Source organism: Thamnophis sirtalis, unplaced genomic scaffold (genome assembly GCF_051295495.1).
Source record: "Thamnophis sirtalis isolate CommonGarterSnake01/CBP01778 unplaced genomic scaffold, rThaSir2_p1.2 scaffold_1, whole genome shotgun sequence".
Lineage (NCBI taxonomy): Eukaryota > Metazoa > Chordata > Lepidosauria > Squamata > Natricidae > Thamnophis > Thamnophis sirtalis.
The window spans coordinates 51,649,667-51,669,883 of record NW_028261381.1 but is presented as its reverse complement, the minus strand read 5'-3'; the positions used below and the strand labels follow the sequence as shown (position 1 = coordinate 51,669,883).

At 42.8% G+C, this 20,217-nt stretch overlaps 1 protein-coding gene across 4 annotated transcripts in view; it reads left to right on the top strand.

Annotated features, from left to right (window-relative positions):
- SLC15A2 (solute carrier family 15 member 2) overlaps positions 1-6,641 on the top strand; it is a 114,961-nt gene extending 108,320 nt beyond the window's left edge. For 2 of the 4 annotated variants that reach the window (XM_087711842.1, XM_087711835.1), the window contains one exon: positions 3,176-5,993. In XM_087711842.1, coding sequence (XP_087567968.1) covers positions 3,176-3,352 — 177 coding nt within the window. In that variant the 3' untranslated portion in view covers positions 3,353-5,993. Of the gene's footprint in view, positions 1-3,175; positions 5,994-6,023 lie in introns of those variants that run through there. The other 2 variants (XM_087711838.1, XM_087711847.1) reach the window with 2 other exon arrangements.
- Positions 6,642-20,217: the final 13,576 nt, after the last annotated feature.

Sequence of the window (20,217 nt, the reverse complement as noted above, 5' to 3'; positions counted from 1 at the left end):
TCTAGTGTTCAACTGAATATTTGTTGGCTAAATATAACAGCCCTAAATTATCCCCAAAATATCCTTGATCTTTGACATTGTTTCATGTGATTTGATGTGAAAGAAACTATTATTGCCCGCCTGAAACTGTTTCTCCTATTTAATAGCATACCCCAGTGTTTCCCAAACTTTTGACATATGTGTACCCCTTCTATAATTTTCGTAACACTGAGTACCCCTCATAAAAAACATATGCTTTAATAAAAATCAAAATATATTTATTTTTTATTTTTTTGGTACATACGCAAAATAAACAAAAGTTATATTATAAAGAACATTTATTTGATTCAATGAGAAGGATGAAATTGTTTACGTTGAGATGACAGATTATCATAATTTGGTTCCCTGGTTGTTAATTTTAATCTGAGATGCGGTTCCACGTCCAATAGTCTGTTCCTTTTTTTCGACTTAATGTCTACAAATGCAGAAAAAGCAACTTCGCATAAATATGAAGTTGGAAAAGGCAAGATGTATTTCAGGACTTTTTCTGTTAAAACCGGATACACATATTGCATTTGTAACCAGAATGATGTTAAAGTACACTCCTTATGTTTATTTCTCAATAATCCGTCCGTACCCCCACCAAACTCTTCCCGTACCCCTGGGGGTACGCGTACCACACTTTGGGAAACACTGGCATACCCTAACCATTTGGGAGTTACGTGTGATGCAAAGCAATCATCATGTGATGATCGTTTCATAGATCTGGGCAACAGAGGAGGGAGCAAAACCATGTCCTAAAATATTCCTTAGTGGTTTCAGCAAAAAACACAAAACTCCACTTAATTCACTAGATATAAGTAGAGCTGAGAAGCTTTGGCAGTCTTTCAAGGTTCTGTTACATCAACCTACTCGCTATAAAGATCATTCCAGAATTCGAAATGATTTCCCCCCCTAAATTTGCCAGCTCCAATGATTATCACATACAGTATTGTGAAATAACGGTATCTGTATTATTTGTGTCAGTTACCTGGTTCACCCAGGATTTTAAAGCATAATGTGGTTTGTTTGGTTTTCATACAGAGTATTGTGTGAACCTAGCTGTTGCAATTTATAATTTAGCATGTTCTGATAATCCAGCCAATTCTACACTTATTTAATGAATAATGATTTAAACAAACCCACAGTTTAATACGTTTTATTAATAAGATCAACAGTTAAACATGGGGGGTTATATATTAAGAACATTGCTAGCTATTCCTCCAGCCAATTTTGCTAAGGTATTCCAGAATATGGAAAATATGAAATTCAGCAAAGTATCTTATACTTGAGGCTCATCCTAATCTCTTTCTTGTCCCAACATGAGAGTTTACTTTTATTTTAATTTATAAAGCAGGAGTAAACAGTGTTGGTCTTAATATTCCAATCTTTTCATGTTCTGTGTCAAAGTAGTGTTTTTCAATCTCTGCAAGCACAATCAATACTCTACAATCCACTTGATATGCTTCATTTGTTATAGGCAATGCCTTGATAGTTTGCTTCTCTGGTCACTGCCCTCTTCAGCCATTTTATTGCTGAACCAGAGAAATGGTGAATTATTCTTTCCTCAGTTTACTGGTGAACTGGTGAAACAGTCCCTTCCTTCCTTCCTTCCTTCCTTCCTTCCTTTCTGTTTCTTTAACCCATCCACTGATAAAATGGTTGGCCTTTCCTTTCCTTTTAAGCATCGTATCTAAATGACTTAAAAGGAAGGCAGCGCAGGAAGGATAGAAGGCTGCTATGGATGGTGCAGAAAAGGAAGGCTGAAAGAAAAAAAAGTGGGAGAAGGAAATGTGTATATGTGGGCAAGCTCTTGTTTGCATATTATTGCTTATGCTTATTTACATTAAATAAGCCCCTTTCAGTTTTTAATAATTGTGATCAGAGGGGACTAGATTAGTTCTAAAAAGATGGTTGATGACCACTTGAGGTTATCTGAGATACAGATCATCCATCTTGGGTCAATTATTGTCTAAAGAGGAGCAAAGTAATTTATGTCAGTGTTGGGACAATTCCTTAGTTCAAGTGGTCCTTAATTGCTTTCAGGAATAATCTTTATAGCTAATATGCATCAGATGAAAATGAGCGAGATGGAAAATAAGGGTTTCTAGTACAGCCATTGGAGAGGTGATGCTTAGGGGGTACTCTTTCAAAATGTAGGCTAGCATATAGACACATATGTTCAAATATGTGTATCATCTGCTTTTAGCACTAATCTGCAAATGCTGAAATGTTCTTCTAGTCAGATTTTCCATGCTGCTATGCTCCAAGTTAATGAACTGTGTCAGAACTCTAGCATCATCAGAATCAAATAAACCTCACCACATCAACTTGTTCTACAAAATATTTACTAAAACTAAACAAGTTAATAAGGACTCATTTTACAGGATAAGGAAAGGGATTGAGCTCGACAGATTATCCTGCCAAGACATTTCATGATGTTAAATGTTCTGCATGAAGGAATATTCTCAGCAATCAAGTTTGGAAAAAAAGTTTAAGGAGTTACACATTTGAATTGCATATTCTGATCCTGAAAATAATCTGCATTATTTATTATTTATTTAGTTGGTTTATTTGTTTGCATCCATTTTACAAATAATTCAAGGAGGCTAGCATATCAAACACACCTTCCACTTCTTATTTTCCCCACAACAGCAACAACTCTGTGAGTTGAGTTGAGATGAGACACAATGAAAACCCAGCAAAATGGAGTTATAATGTTGAAGTTATATAGGCTTGACTGTATAAAGTGCTTGAACTTAAAGGAGGACTCTGACCAGTAATCCCAGATAAATTACTTTTGATTGTTTTATAGTGCAAAAAATTAATTACAGTATCATTTACTAACAACATACTACAGGCGTTGTTCTATATGTACAGAATTTCATTATAATCATTCCAGGGATACATGTACGTTTCCCCACAACCCAAATTATCACGTTCTGAGCCACCAGTACCAGGAAACAGCAAGATGCTGATTAAATCTCCCAGATAGTTCGTAGGCAGACTTCCCCCTTCTATACAACTTACAAGTTCAGGCAAATGTGTCAGAAGCTGAATATGTTTGCATTGTATTATCAGAATAAGAGCAGGATATAAATCTTGAAAGCAGATAAATAATGGAAGTAATGTTTTTTTAATCTTTTTTTCTCCCCAGTGGGCTGAATTTATCCTTTTTGCCATGCTCCTTTTTATCGTCTTTGTTATTTTCTCCATCATGGGATATTTCTACATTAGCACAGACCCAGAAGAACTTGCTGATAAAGGGAATGAACATGAAACATCAAGCAATAAAACCATGATTGGCCTTGTTACCAGGAAAACAGAGCTATAAAGGGGCTGCAAACACTGGAGTTAAGTCTGAGAGGCTTTTTAAAAATAAGATAGTGATTTGACAGATTTCTTTCTGATGTTATGATCTCATCGGATATATTCAGAGGGAATGAACAAACTAAATTATTGTTCCCCTGCATGTCAGCTGAATAAATGTATCCAAATTCCTGGAATGGTGCCTTCTTCAAAAGTAATTATAAAGTAGTTTTAGCTATTCTGCCTCCATCAGGCACTAGGAGTTTTATATGTAAAGCACAATTATGTCTGTCTGTCTGTCTGTCTGTCTGTCTCTCTCTCTCTTTCTCTCTCTCTCTCACACACACACACACACCTGTCTGTCTGTCTGTCTGTCTGTCTGTCTGTCTGTCTGTCTGTCTATCTATCTATCTATCTATCTATCTATCTATCTATCTATCTATCTATCTACCTACCTACCTACCTACCTACCTACCTACCTACCTACCTACCTACCTACCTACCTACCTACCTACCTCTATTCCACAAATGATTCTTCAAATAAAATTAAATAAAACTTATTTACAATTAAATGTGTATATTACTACATTGTAAATCATATAAATCCAGTGTAGAATTGTAGGTTGAGACAATCTTTTCAAACTTTAATCCATTTTAAAATACTTTCATTACTTACTTGAAAGAATGCTTTGATTATTTATTTTTAGTTGTAATATAAATGTGTAAATCCTTAAAGTATGATAGATTTCCTATACAGAAATTATATGAAACCGCATGCTAACTTCATGTGGGATAATTGATGTTCATCTATGTCACTTCATATCAAACTTGCTGTCACAAAGATAGTTGGATGAGATTCAATCAATCACTAAGACAGAGTACCTCTGTATCAGAAAGGGCAGGAATTAAACAGAACAAAAATAGAATAAATTTAGATGGTGGGAGAGATCTCTAAACACAGTTCTATGATAGCAGAACTGATGTGAAAGTTAAATACCAATAATATGGATGACTTTCACATAAGAATGATGGCCATTCAACATTTCCTCTTTTTGTCAGCTTCCCTATTTTTCATTCTTTTGTTTTGAACATTTTTGATGGAATCCTTTTTGCAGTTCTTAGCATCCTTTGCCAACTACAAATCATTTTAAAGATTTAACTTTTCTAACATCCTCTCTGGGCTACTAAATGTACCATTCCCTGGGGATCTGTCACTTATTCCATTTTCACGATGCCTTTAATCCCCTTTCTTGCTCTCTTGATTGAATGAGGGCTACCTATATGTTTATTACATACTGTGTGAACACACTGTCTGTCTATTATTGTTTTGCATTGTTTCCAAAGGTTCTTTCTCATTCCCAGATTCAGAAATTTTCTCCCTATCCCGAGTCTCTGCCTTCCTCCTCCTCCTCCTCCTCCTCCTCCTCCTCCTCCTCCTCCTCCTCCTCCTCCTCCTCCTCCTCCTCCTCCTCCTCCGTAACCACAGTGATCCCTTCCCATCCCAGAATGAGTAATCAGACAATCTAAATTGGGTCTCCATTTCCCATAACCAGGAGAGGAAGGCTCCCTTCTTATCTTATGTCAAGAGAGTGGAATAAGGTTCTAGATATCATAGGGATTAAGGTAGATATCCTTCCTCTCAGCAGTCTGTAGTATTAAAGATATACAGTGTATGAATATCAGTAGCAGCTTCTAACCCCTCAACCCTTTCCAGGGAATTAGTCTGCTCCTTCTGTGTCCAGCATTGCAACATGTTCCCTTCAAATTGGAAAAGAGTCTATGGCGCACAATGGATACTAGGAACAGTTTCATCGAGGATCGCAGTTTCAAATGAAAAACTACCAGGCTAATGTCAGCAGCTAGAGGGAGGGAACCCCCAGAATCAATTAACGGTGGCTTGAAGATGCACACATACGCTGTACTGAAAAGCATATGCTAAAACAATGCAGTGGTATGAAAACGAGCCATTTTCACCAAAAGATGCATAACAATCAAAATAGCAGTGAACCCTTTAACATTTCAGAACTCTATACTAAAATCTAAAGACATAGTATCTCATGACACTGTAGGAAAAGGAGAAAACTGTGGTAACTATACCAATGATAGCTCTGGGTATTACTGGCTTCACCTGTCAGCTACTGTGAAAAAAATAAAATGCAGGTGGTCCTCGACTTATGACCACAATTGAGCCCAACATTACTGTTGCTAAATGAAACAGTTGTTAAGTGAATTTTGCCTCATTTTGCAACCTTTCTTGCAACAGTTGTTAAGTGAATCACAGCAGTTGTTAAGTTAGTACTTCAGTTGTTAAGTAAATCTGGCTTCCGCAATGATTTTGCTTGTCAGAAGGTCGTAAAAGGTGATCACATGACTCTGGGACACTGCAGTCATCATACACACATATGAGTAAGTTGCCAAGCATCCAAATTTTGATCACATGACCATGGGGACACTGCATCTAACGTATGAAAAACAGTCATAAGTCAGTCACTTTTTTAGGGATGTTGTAACTTTGAATAGTCTTTAAATGAACTATTGTAGGTCAAAGATTACCTGTATTTGCTTTTACATTTGCTCTGATGTGATGTTATCAATAATCTTGAAAAAAAGATGTATGCTTATTTAAGCCTTGCTTTTAATATATTAAGACTGGCTTGATGTCTTCAGACTTTTTTCTCATTCTTTTTTAATTTGAGGAGAGGCTGCTGCTGGCTTACAAATGGATGGTCCAACTCTTCTGGTTCTACATTGTTCTGCAAATGTCCCTCCAGATTCCCAGGCTCAAAAAATTCCCTCAAATCTCTGACTATTTTAACCACATGTTCTCTACCAACTTTATTCTCTTGGCTTTCTAAGAAGGTGCAGATCTTTCTGACATAACCAGAGGTGGTATTCAGCAGTTCTGACCAGTTCTGGAGAACCAGTAGCTGAAATTTTGAATGGTTCGGAGAACCAGTAAATACCACCTCTGACTGGCCCTCCTTCATCTATTCTCTGCCTCCCAAGTCCCAGCTGATTGGGAGGGAATGGGGATTTTGCAGTAACCTTTCCCTGGAGTGGGGAGTAAATGGAGATTGTACAGTATTGCTCCCCTGCCATGCCCACCAAGCCATGCCACACCCATCAAGCCACACCCACAGAACCGGTAATAATTTTTTTTGAATCCCACAACTGGATGTAACATATAATTTTTGTTTGTTCTTTTACCTGCCTTTCTTTTCAGCATATAAAGTGCATCCTTCAGTTGCAATATGTTGGAAGATATTCACTAAATCTCTGTCGTATCTATATGTATGTCATACTTTTCTTCCTATATCAAATTCAGAACATTAGTATACACACAGTAAAGGCAAGGATTTTTATTAGCCAATTTTCTTCCTGATTTTTTTTTACTGAGTAATTTAATAGTTCTCATTAAAGCAACACTCTTTCTACAGTTCTCAAGTCATTATTTGAAGTCCTTGCTTCAGGGTTTTCAGCTCCAACTCCCTCAGGATTAATATTGAAGCCTTCCTATTAAAGCTCACCATCTTTTCACCAAAAATATTTTAACCTGATCTATAAATTATTGTTCAATCAGGCATATTATGATTGGGGCATAAGAGTTCCAAAGATTTTCAATTCTTCAGGCTGATTCTTCAGAACAGATAAGAGTATAAATGGATTCTTTTTGCTCTTAGAGTTAATTAGGAATGTATCTTTTTTTTCTGTACAAAACCTACAAGTACAGCTTTTAGTGGTGCTTCGGTATAATTGTCAAAGTTTTCTGTGTGTACAATGGTAATCCTGTAATTATCAGCTCAGCTATAATATGTATCATTGATGAGTAAAGGGCTTTTTTTTCTTTTTTACATCTTTGTGGTTCAAAAATGCATGCTTTGGTCTACATCAGGTATGACTGGTTGTCTAATGAGAAATCTCATGAAAATGAGAGAGAGAACAAGATAAAAGAGAACAGGACTTGTGGAAAATTGCCCAGTGTGGACTGTATTCTCCCCATTAATTCATTTGGAACAGTTTATACATGTAATACAATAGCAGAGTTGGAAGGGACCTTGGAGGTCTTCTAGTCCAACCCCCTGTCTAGGCAGGAAACCCTATACCATTTCAGACAAATGGCTATCCAACATCTTCTTAAAGACTTCCAGTGTTGGGGCATTCACAACTTCTGGAGGCAAGTTTTTCCACTGATTAATTGTTCTACTACTTGACTCCAAAGTAGTTTATTCTAAATCAAAGCTGAAAAAAACTTGCAATCCTCTAAATGTTCCTGAATGGGAATTCTTATTGTTGTTGGGGCTTCTGGGAGTTGGAGTTCTCCACTATCTGGAAAAGTATAGAATTCCAGCCCTGTAGTAGATCCAGTGCTTCTCATATGATTTCTCTGCCCCAAGTATTTTATTCATTTATTTTAGGTTTTTTAAAAAAATCCCTATTTTATTTTTGTAAATAACTCAAGTCAGTGAACATATCTAACACTCCTTCCCCCTGCTATTTCCCTCATGACAACAACCTGTGAGCTGAGTTGAGCTGAGATCTAGTGACTGGCCCAAAGTCACCCAGTCGGCTTTCATGCTTAACCCTAACCAGAATTCACCATTTCTTGGCTTCTAGGCTGATGGCTTAACCAGTAAACCAAAGAGGCTCTGTATTTTAAAAAAAGTTGCCCTTCAAGTTTTTAGTGCCAACCTTCTTCATCATAAGGTCTGATGGAACCATATTGTCTCTGAGGTATGACTTCTCTACAGGAATCCAAAGAACCTCATGTAAAATTTATTGAAAGTATATTTTGAATATTTAAATGATATGAAGAAAATGTGAAGTATCTTCATTTATATTTAACTATGAAAAGACTCTCAGATTAAGCAAATTGTAATATAGCAACGGCAGTGGTGGGTTTCAAAAATTGTTCAAACCTACTCTGTGGGTGTGGCCTCCTTTGTGGGAGTGGCTTGCCACCCATGTGACTGGATGGGAGTGGCTTGCCGCCCATGTGACCGGATATTAAGATGCCGATGACACTTGTCAGAACCACCTTAAATTACCTCACACACAGCACTGGCATGCATAGGAATATGATGTAAACTTGTATTTTAAAAGGCATCTTTGGTTTGCGTTAAAACAACTTCAACACACGCAATGTTCTGATTGCACCACAAACGCAGTAGTCATCCTTACCTTTCACAGAGGCACTGAGTTTTATAAATATGAGCATGCTAGTGTAGAATAATCATATCCAAGGACCAGTGGTGGGTTTCAAAAAATTTTGAAACCTCTTCTGTAGCTGTGACTTGCTTTCCGGGTCCACTGGTGGAACCTCTTCTAACCGGATCGGTAGATTTGACGAACCGGTTCTACCAAATAGGTGCGAACTGGTAGGAACCCACCTCTGAGCAATGGAAGCATGATGGGGGATTAAAATATTATTTTGATGTGCTTTGACCATATCAGTAGATTTTTATCATTAGGATTTTAAAGAATATTTTGAGATTACAGACAGAGTTAGCACTGAACGTGTTATTTATTAGGTCAATACTATGTCTCTTTAACATTAATAATACCTACAATTTCAAAACTATAGTTTTAAAAAATTGGGGAAAAAATTGGTTTCTGGCCATAGGTGCCTATGAAGGCAGACGTGGGCAGAGTGATAAAATGTGCATCATAACACCACAATGCTAGTTTCCATTTGATATTAGAACACAAATTTTATCATTTGGCATCATCAGACACCCTAGCCTTTCTCCTTCTCTCCAACTTCCCATTATACTAGCAATAGCACTTAGACTTATATACCGCTTCTTAGTGCTTTTACAGCCCTCTCTAAGCAGTTTACAGATATTTCCCCCAACAATCTGGGTCCTCATTTAACTCACCTCAGAAGGATGGAACGCTGAGTCAACTTTGAGTTGGTGAGATTTGAACTGCTGAACTGCAGCTAGCAGTACTGCACTCTAACCACTGTGCCACCTTGGCTCTTGTGATATAAGTCCTCCACAATGGATTGTGAAAACAACAGTAGGTAACACAGTGAGCCAATTTGGGGAAATGGTGTAAGGCACCAGGCTGGAGAATAGGAGCCCTGGTGGCACAGTTGTAAAAATGCAGTATTGCAGGCAAAACTCTGTCCACAGCCTGCAGTTTGATCCTGCCTTCCATCCTTCCAGGGTTGGTAAAATGAGGATTCAGATTGTTGGGGGCAATATGCTGACTCTGTAAACTGCTTAGAGAGGGCTATAAAGCAACGGGCATACCGGAGCCTGCCCGGAGCACCGGGTACTGTTCTGGTATGGTGCCCCGGAGGGCCCACCTGCCCGCCCTCACTCCTTACCTGTCATTTAAAGCCTCGGCACTTCCACGCACACGCATGGTGCATACAGCGCCTGCTTGGTGCTCCATCAAGCAGCTGGAGCGTTGCAGAGGCTTGCGGGGCCATCACTGGCAGGTAAGATGCAAGTGCACATGCTGCACACGTTGATGTGGAGGATGCCGGGCCCCGTTGCAACTGTACCGGTTGCAATGGGATCCAGAACCCACTACTAGTGAGTTTGTACAAAAATTGGTACGTTACAAATTGAAATGGCAATGTCCAGTTAATTATCCATTTTACTGAATGTTTTGAGAAAATTAAGGAATCATCCAACAAAATGTTGCTATGAATATAAACTGAGCATATGCTAACAGCATATAAACTGAGGCAACAGAAGGAAATGATTCAGTTCGCATCAGCTGCCAAGTTTATTATCATAGAATGCTGGAAAATTAAAATGCAATTTTTGTTGCATTAATATGTAGGACATTTTTTTCTGGCTGAACAATTAACAGAACAATAAAGCCAAGGCTTGACTTAGGATCATACATGAATCCAGCCATTCAGTCAAACCCTTAATCGAATGGCTGATGGTACTGAGACACTTTAAGGAAAGTTCTGCTCACAGCAGAAACTGCAAAGTTTTGGTTTGAACCATGAGTGCTAGGATATAGGAAATAATCAGCTGTTTTTCCCTGGGCATGTAAGAAAGAATGATCTTGTAGCACAGTGTTTCTGGACTACTTTAAGACATACAGATGAAACTCGAAAAATTAGAATATCATGCAAAAGTTCATTTATTTCAGTAATGCAATTTAAAAGGTGAAACTAATATATGAGATAGACTCATTACATGCAAAGCAAGATAGTTCAAGCCGTGATTTGTCATAATTGTGATGATTATGGCTTACAGCTCATGAAAACCTCAAATCCACAATCTCAGAAAATTAGAATATTGTGAAAATTGTGAATATTCTAGGCTCAAAGTGTCTCACTCTAATCAGCTAATTAAGCCATAACACCTGCAAAGAGTTCCTGAGCCTTTAAATACCTTTAGTGCGCATGCTCTGGGGAAGATGGCTGCCTGAGCTTGCCGCTCAGGCTCGGAGAGGGAAGAAACAATCAAAATTCTAATCCTCTGCTGAAGCCAGACCTATTGAAAATGAAGGCTGTGTGAGAGGGAGCCAAGAGGATCCCGGAAAGCCGTTTACTTAGAAGAACGCTGCTCTGAACGGCTCCGAGTGGCTCCGAACGGCTCTGAATGGCTCCGAAGGGCCCTCTGGCGATGCGGTTTCCTGCAGGTGGCTTTCCAGCTGACGGCAACTCCAGTGCCGAGCCCAAATCACCACGGCCTCGGTTTATTAACACGGGGCGCCGCTGAGCTGCATTGGGACCCGGATTTCACCTACTGGGTTCCTCAGCCTCGGAGGGGTTGGTGAGTTGGGACTGGGCGGCTGGCTTCTTTATCGCCGCCGCTGATTGCCCCCCCTTCTCCATCGCGGCCCTTCTGCCTCTTTACCACCACCGCTGCGGACTTTTCGCTTCCTTTATCCATACTCCGGCTGCTGTGATCCTGGCTTCTTTAAACATCAAAGCTGGCTTCCAACTGCTGTTTGCCGCTGCCACCCGCTATCATCGTGGGCTTGCCTTTTTAGACGATGTGGGCTTGGCTTTTGGGCGGCGTGTTCTCCGGTCGCCCTCACCCTCTGGCCGCCCCCGCTTTCGTCCTCAGGAATTTTTCTGCTTATCATTCTAACTGTTGCTGTGGCCATGGAGACCTCTGGCCATGCTGATAGTTCTATGTGTGATCCCGTGTTATACAACCTCCATAGAAGGATAGGACAGGGGACGAGGAGAACATGGACAGGAAGCCTGCTCCCCTCCCAACTGGCGTCAACCCCCTCAGCCATTTTAGCCTCTCAGACTTCATGTACTTTTCTGGACTCCGCAGGGGAGAAGATCAATAGCATGGAGCCCCCCCTCCCAAACTTTTACCAACTTCACCTATTTTAAATTTGTGCCAACCGCTTTTGCGAGTCAAGAACTGCACTTATCTTGCTTGTTGAGGGAATGTTGTATGAATGGGTGAGAGCGTGTTCCCACTTTTAACTTTTATATTTGATTAACCTTTTATATTTTTATATTGTTAATCTGTATTTTAACTATTGTAGCAGGGGTGTATGAGGAGAGTGGCTGTGTGTTGTGTATGATAGGATCGGGTGGGCGACCTGAAACCCCCTCTACTGAGTGCAGATGCAGAAGTGGATGGGGGCCCAGATTCACCCCCCATCCTAGTATGAATGCTGAGTGTGGCCTGTCGGGAAGAATGGGGGCTATGGGAGGTGGGTGGGGGTCTACGGCGATGGGGGAGGGTCAGAGCATTTCGGTTACGACTGGGAGGGGCAGATATGATGGGAGCTGTAGGGCTGGCCATTACCGGGGAAGAAGGACTCGCTACCTTACAGCGATTCCTTGTTCCGGCCCTAGTGGCTCAACTCAAGAGCCTGGTGGCAGAGGAGATCAGGGCCCTCATCTCAGGTTGCTGCTGCTAAATGCCAGGTCTGTAGTAAATAAAGCTCTCCTTGTCCGGGACTTAATTTTAGACGAGGAGGCAGACCTGGCATATATACTGAAACCTAGCTGGGCCAAGAGGGAGGAGTCCCCCTCTCGGAAATGTGCCCAGATGGGTTCCAGGTGCTACACCAACCGCGACACCAGTAAAGGGGTGGGGGAGTGGCAGTTATTATCCGAAGGTCATTAGCTCCTCGCAGGAGCCCTGCCCCAGAGATTGTGGGGTGTGAGTCTCTTCTCCTGAAGTTGGACCTAGGGGTTCAATTGGGCTTGTTTTTGACGTACCTACCTCCCAGCTGTGTCACAATGGCCCTGCCTGCACTCCTAGAGGTGATAGCCGGGTTGGCGGTGTAGTTTCCCCAGACTGATGGTACTGGGGGACTTTAACCTGCCATCCCTGGGTGAACACTCTGATGGAGCACAGGAGTTCATGGCTTCCATGACAACCATGGACTTGACCCAAGTAGTTCAGGGTCCAACCCATAGAGCGGGACACACACTCAACCTTGCATTTCTCTCGGGGCAGTGGAGATGTGATCTTGAATTAAGGGGAATAGAGATCTCACCCTTGTCATGGTCAGATCACTTGACCATGCCTTTGGGATGCTACTCCCCCATTGCAGGGAGGTGGAGCCGATTAAGTGGTTCCGCCCCAGGTGCCTGATGGATCCGGAAGGATTTCAGAAGGAGCTTGGAGGGATACCTGACTCCCTTGCCCACAACCCGACAGAGGCCTTAGTCGCGGCCTGGAATGTTGCAGCGGCTGAGGCTCTGGGTCGGATTGCGCCTTTGCGGCCTCTCCGCGGCAGTGGATCCAGGAGGGCACCTTGGTTCACCGAGGAACTCCGGGAGATGAAGCGCCAAAAGAGATGCCTAGAGTGATGCTGGAGGGCCAGTAACTCTGAATCTGACCGAACTCTATTAAGAGCCTTTATTAGGACTTATTTAGTGGCGATACGGGCGGCAAAATGTACATATTTTTCCGCTCTTATTGCATCCGCGGAATCCTGCCCAGCCACCCTGTTTAGGGCGACCCACTCCCTCCTAAAAGGAGGAGGCGGGGGAACCCCTGCAGGGAAGAGCTGAGGAGTTCACTCAGTTTCTGTTGGATAAAATCACTCAGATTCGGGAGGACCTGGACTCTACTTGGGCAGCACCACCTGAGATGCCGAGGGAGGGTCTTAGTCAGATTTGCTGGGATGAGTTCGAGTTTGTCACCCCTGAGGAAGTGGACAAGGCCATGGGAGCGATGAGTGCCTCCACCTGTTTATTGGACCCGTGCCCCTTCTGGCTGGTCTCAACCAGCAGGGAGGTAACACGAGGCTGGCTCCAGATGATTACGAATGCATCTTTACAGGAGGGGTCTTTCCCGCAGCCACTTAAGGAATCAGTGGTAAGGCCCCTCCTTAAGAAGCCTTCTCTGGACCCAGCTATTCTTAAGAACTATCGTCCTGTCTCCAACCTTCATTTTCTGGGAAAGGTTGCTGAGAAGGTGGTGGCGCTTCAACTACGACGGACCTTGAATGAAGCAGATTTTCTAGACTCCCTTCAGTCTCGCTTCAGACCTGGATACAGCACAGAAACCGCTTTGGTCACACTGATTGATGATCTCTGGTGGGCCAGGGATAGAGGACATTCCTCTATCCTGGTGCTTCTTGACCTCTCAGCGGCTTTCAATACCATCGACCATGGTATCCTTCTGCGACGGTTACGGGAGGTGGGAGTGGGAGGCACTGTTCTACGGTGGTTCTCCTCTTACCTCTCTGACAGGTCGCAGTCGGTGTTGGTCAGGCGACAGAGGTCGACCCCTAGGCCCCTTAAATATGGTGTGCCGCAGGGTTTGGTCCTGTCCCCCCTCCTATTTAATATCTACATGAAACCGCTAGGCAAGATCATTCGACAGCACAGGGTTAAGTATCATCAGTATGCTGATGATACACAATTATATCTCTCTGCCCCGTGCCAGCTCAGTGTAGCGGCGGATGTGATGTGTCGGTGCCTGGAGGCTGTTAGGATCTGGATGGGGGCAGTGACGTGCGGTCAGCTTTAGCCCTGATCAGGCACTTTTTAGACTTGTGGACTTCAACTCCCAGAATTCCACAGCCAGGCATGCTCAGTTCCGATTTAAAGCGACAGCATTTTCCCCCCTTGCAAAATAAGTTTTCCCATTCTTTTTCTTCTCCCTCCCCTTCCTTCCTCCCTATCTCCCTCCCTCCCCCCTCTCTCAAACAAACACACGCACACAGAGAACTTCGATCCCTCTCTTATTCACTCACTCTCAAACACAAAAACAGAAGTTGGATTGGATATATTTTCCAAAGGCTTGAAAGCAGCTCTTCTGCCATACCCCCCCCCCCGCTTCCCATGCTGCCTTCCGATCAAACTTTTTGAATTCCTCCCCCCTCCCCACACGCACCTTTTCCAGCTGTTTCAGAGACAATTTCAACTCTGCTTCTCCCAGCCCTGCCCTCCCCTCCTGAAAAGCCAGAGCTCTGAAGTCAGACTGAGCTAGTCGCTCCCAGAGAACTCTAAAAAGCCTCTAAAAATGCCCTCTACAGGAGGCGAGAGAATATGTGCCTCATTTGCATAAGAAATTCTTTGCTTGTTAACCCTTGCTTAACTCTTAAAAGGCGAAAAATTCCTTATGCAAAAGAGGCCCCTCGTTCTCTGGCCTCCTGCTAGTTAATACTGAGAGCAGACACCAAGCCACTGTGACTTGAAATCTGGTAGCAACTACCCTGGCTTTAATTATTTTAAGAAAATTATTTAAAATCCTTTCCTTTCCCTGAGGAGACTGGTGAGGCCCTGCCTCCCTTGCCTCTAATGACTGCATGTCCCTGGATGGGGGTAAACAAATTCATGCTCAATCCCGACAAGACCGAGTGGCTATGGATGTTCCCCCCGAAGGACAGCCCAGATAGTCCATCCTTGATCCTGGGGGGCGAAAATTTACACCCCTCAGAGAGGGCACGCAATTTGCGGGTCCTCCTGGATTCACAGCTGACACTGGAAAACCATCTGTCAGCTGTGACCAGGGGAGCCTTTGCCCAGGTTCGCCTGGTGCATCAATTGCGGCCCTACTTGGATAGGGAGGCACTCCAGACCGTCACTCATGCCCTAGTCACCTCAAGGCTGGATTACTGCAATGCGCCCTACATGGGGCTACCCTTGAAAAGCGTTCGGAGACTGCAACTAGTCCAGAATGCAGCCACATGAGCGATATTGGATGTACCTAGGTACACCCATGTCACACCTATCCTCCGCGAGCTGCACTGGCTACCTATTGGTCTCCAGATGCAATTCAAGGTGTTGGTTATTACCTTTAAAGCCCTGCATGGCTTAGGACCAGCATACCTGCGAGACCGCCTACTGCCACACTCCTCCCAACGACCGGTAAGATCCCACAGGGTGGGCCTCCTTCAGATGCCGTCAGCCAGACAATGTCGGCTGGCGGCTCCCAGGAGGAGAGCCTTCTCTGTGGCTGCCCGACCCTTTGGAATGAACTACCCCCAGAAATCTGGACCTCATCCACTCTCATGGCCTTCAGAAAAGCTGTCAAGACTTGGCTATTCCGGCAGGCCTGGGGCTGTTGACCTCATTGTTGAGGTCCAGCCCCGACTGAAATGAATGTATCTGTGTTGTTTTTTTAACTTGTCTATTTTCTTTTCTTTTCTTTCCCCTCTCTGTAAGCCACCCGGAGTCCTCTGGGATTGGGCGGCCTATAAATAAAATTAAACTTCAAACTTCAAATAGTCTCTCAGTCTGGTTCAGTAGGAATCACAATCATGGGAAAGACTGCTGACCTGACAGTTGTGCAGAAAACCATCATTGACACTCTCTATAAGGAGGGAAAGCCTCAAAAGGTAATTGCAAAAGAAGTTGGATGTTCCCAAAGTGCTGTATCAAAGCACATTAATAAAAAGTTATATGGAAGGGAAAAGTGTGGAAGAAAAAGGTGCACAAGCAGCAGTGATGACGAGCTGAGGTGGCGCAGTGGTTAGGGTACAGTACTGCAGGCCACTTCAGCTGACTGTTATCTGCAGTTCAGCGGTTCTAATCTCACCGGCTCAAGGTTGACTCAACCTTCCATCCTTCCAAGGTGGGTGAAATGAGGACCCAGACTGGGGTGGGGGGGGCGATATGCTGACCCTGTAAACTGCTTAGAGACGGCTGAAAGCCCAATGAAGCAGAATATAAGTCTAACTGCTATTGCTATTGCTATCCTGAAGAGGATTGTCAGGAAAAGGCCATTCAAAAGTGTTGGGGACTTTCACAAGGAGTGGACTGAGGCTGGAGTCAGTGCATCAAGAGCCACCACACACAGATGGATCCTGGACATGGGCTTCAAATGTCGTCTTCCCCTTGTCAAGCCACTCCTGAACAACAAACAACGTCAGAAGCGTCTTAACTGGGCTAAAGAAAAACAGACCTGGTCTGTTACTCAGTGGTCCAAAGTCCTCTTTTCTGATGAGAGCAACATTTGCATCTCATTTGAAAACTAAAGACCCAGAGTTTGGAGGAAGAATGGAGAGGCACACAATGCAAGATGCTTGAAGTCCAGTGTGAAGTTTCCAAAGTCTGTGTTGATTTGGGGAGCCATGTCATCTGCTGGTGTTGGTCCACTGTGCTTCATTAAGTCCAGGGTCAATGCAGCCATCTACCAGGAAGTTTTGGAGCACTTCATGCTTCTTTCCGCAGACGAGCTTTATGGGGATGCTGACTTCATTTTCCATTTTGCATGTAATGAGTCTATCTCATATATTAGTTTCACCTTTTAAGTAGCATTACTGAAATAAATGAACTTTTGCACGATATTCTAATTTTTTGAGTTTCACCTGTACTATGGACTACAACTCCAAGAATAGCTAACTGGGGAATTCTGGGAGCTGAAATCCACATATCTTAAAGCGGCCCAGCTTCAGAAACAGTGCTGTAGCTGATAGAAGCATTTTGGTCATAGGAATGATTGCATAGAAAAGGCACAAGATACTTGGGAACAAACTTGATTACTGATAACTATAATACTCTAATGCAAGGTTTCCCAACCTTGGCAACTTGAAGATGTCTGGACTTCAACTCCCAGAATTCCCCAGCCAGCAGTTGCCAAGGTTGGGAAACACTGCTCTAATGAATTACAACCAGTGGTGGGATTCAAATTTTTTTACTACCGGTTCTGTGGGTGTGGGCATGGTGTAGCTTTGTGCGCATGGCTTTGTGGGCATGGTGTAGCTTTGTGCGCATGGCTTTGTGGGCATGGCAGGGAAGGATACTTCAAAATCCCCATTCCCTCCCAACCCCACTAACCTGCTTTCCAGCTCCATTCTCCTATTCAGGGCAACAAAAGAAGATCAGCTGTGAGGCTAGGAGGCAGCGGAGGTGGGGCCAACCTATCTGTTGGTTCTCCAAACTACTCAAAATTTCTGCTACCGGTTCTCCAGAACCTGTCAGAACTGGCTGAGTATCACCTTTGATTATAACTATCTTGTGTTTTGATTGAGAGTAAGCCATGTGGGCAAAAGTATGAAAGGGAACATTGAAATAAGGTTGGATATTTGGTTCCTTGGATCCTGTTTCATTACTATCCTGAGCATGGCGATTATAAATTAGTCCAAAAAGACAGAATTGTTATCTTTTTCAATTTTTAATGCACATGATAGCCATTAAGTACCAGGCACATTCTCCAAGGAATAGATTTGTTTCTCCTACATTCTGCTTTATGATAAATACAAATTAGCTCTGTCACAGCTGAATTGCAGGCATCTGCTGATTTCTGAGCTGCTTTGAAATTGAACCACAAATAGACAATTAGGTCTCTTACTCTTCCAAACTTCTCTGCCTAAAGAAACAGATGAATTCCAGCATGGGTAAGCACTAGCAGTCATGATTTTAAATTACTGTAATTTTAAAATTTTTATAAGCCTTCAATTTGGATACTTGGCACTGAAACATATATGGCATCAAGTGGATAAAAATGATTGGGAAGTTTTATTTAGCAATGAAATTGCCAAGGATTTAACAACTTTATCCACAGACAGCAATATTTCCGAAACAATGAGATATTATTTAAAATCACAAACTGTATTTTCTAAACACATTTTCTTTATCAATGCATACAAAACACACACATAATACTCAAAGCCAAAAATATAAAAGAGAATAAGGTTAGCACAGATTGCCGTTCATTCAGAGCTTTAATTAAAGGAATCTTGTTCCAAGATCATAAAAAAAATAATTTGATGTGTGACATGAGTCTTTATTTTCAGTTCACATTGCCAGATAGCCTTTGCCTCAATTTTTGTATGTCATCATAGAAGAAGAATTAGTAGCAGGCCTATAAAAATAAGAACCAGAAATCGGATTCTGACTAATCATATTCAACACATTACAAAATACTTCCAGTTTAAAAGTCAATGTTTCTATAAGTGTCTGAGGCATTAAACTATGATAGATAGGATTATTATTTTTTTGCAAAACCTGACCACATATCATGCTAAGTCACCATGTAATTTGTTTGGGTTGAACTTAGTATACTATGTGAACCAAGTCATGGTGGTTTGTAAGCTATGGCTTACAGTTTAGCTTTCTCCCCAGAATTTTAAATTATACTGCTTCTTCTAGGACAGTGATGGCAAACCTTTTTGTAAAGGTGTTCCAAAATTGTGCATGCGTGCACCTGCCCACACCCACAATGGAATGCGCCCCACCCACCTGGGCATGAATGCATGACCCCCACGCATGCATACTCGCAACCCCCCCCCCATGCAGATGCTTTCCTGAAGCCTGGGGAGGGTGAAAAATGGCCCAATGGAAGATTGGGAACGAACTTCCAGTTGGCCCATTAAGCCTGTTTTTCACCCTCCCCAGCCATTGGAGCCTTTCCTGAAGCCTGAGGAGGGCGAAAACAGTCTCCTTTGGCCCTCTGGAAGGCCAAAAATCAGCTGGCTGGCACACCTGTGTGCCAGAGATGATAGCTCATGTGCCAGCAAATATGGCTTCACGTGCTACCTGTGGCCCGCGTGCCATAGGTTCGCCATCACGGTTCTAGGATAAAGGATTAGAGGATGGGAGAGATATGGATGGGAGGGAGGTAGAAATGTCCCTAGAATCAACGGTGGAGATTTGGGGAGTTGTAACCAATACTTCTGGTGGGGACCAGGTTTGGGAAGCCTGATCCAAGAGGTTTGCCCCTCTCCAACTATGTGACTGTCCATCCCATTTGACTGTCAGTCCCCTCTCTTTCCACTGAAAGAAATAGTCCTCAAAATGAGGATCCTTCTTGGTTGGAAAGGGACTACTATCCCACAACTTAATGGATCACACAAAAGACATCTATTTATAGGAGCTCTGAGGTAGAAAGTTAGCTCTAGCTGGACTGTCCACTTCATCCTTTGTTCTGAGAAATCCTCAAGACCAGGGGTCAGCAACCTGTGGCTCTGGAACTTCATGTGGCTCTTTGATCCCTCTGCTGCGGCTCCCTGTTGCTGGTTGGCTCCACAATTGATAGGGCTTTCAGTTAGGACAGGTAGAGGAAAAAGGACATTGCACTAGGAGGAGACTATGATGGGGGAACCGACTTCTGGTTGGCTCCAGAAATGAACAGGGGGGGGAGGGCTTTCAGTTAGGACCTTTGTGGTTCTTTGAGTGTTTAAGGTTGCCGACCCTTGTTCAAGACACTGAACAGCCAACTGCTCTGAAGAAGTGTCCTCAATTCAGTGCCTCATTTTAAGAGGTCTGCAGAGACCAGAATCCAATACTTTCCTTTGAGAGGTCTTCAGTATGTTCCTATATGGGCAAAGTGATGGTAGATTAGATTCACCTACAACCACCACACTTCTGATGCCTGATTTCAAGTACCTTCTCAGTAATGAAAAGGGGTGGTAGAGAAGAGTGTTTCAGAGAGCAGGTCCTCTTCAGCTGACCTGCCTTTCCCTAATAAGTTGCACCTCAAGTCAGTTACAATATCTACTCATGTAAGGTCTTTTGGCATTTAAAAAGTGAAGTCCAAGGAC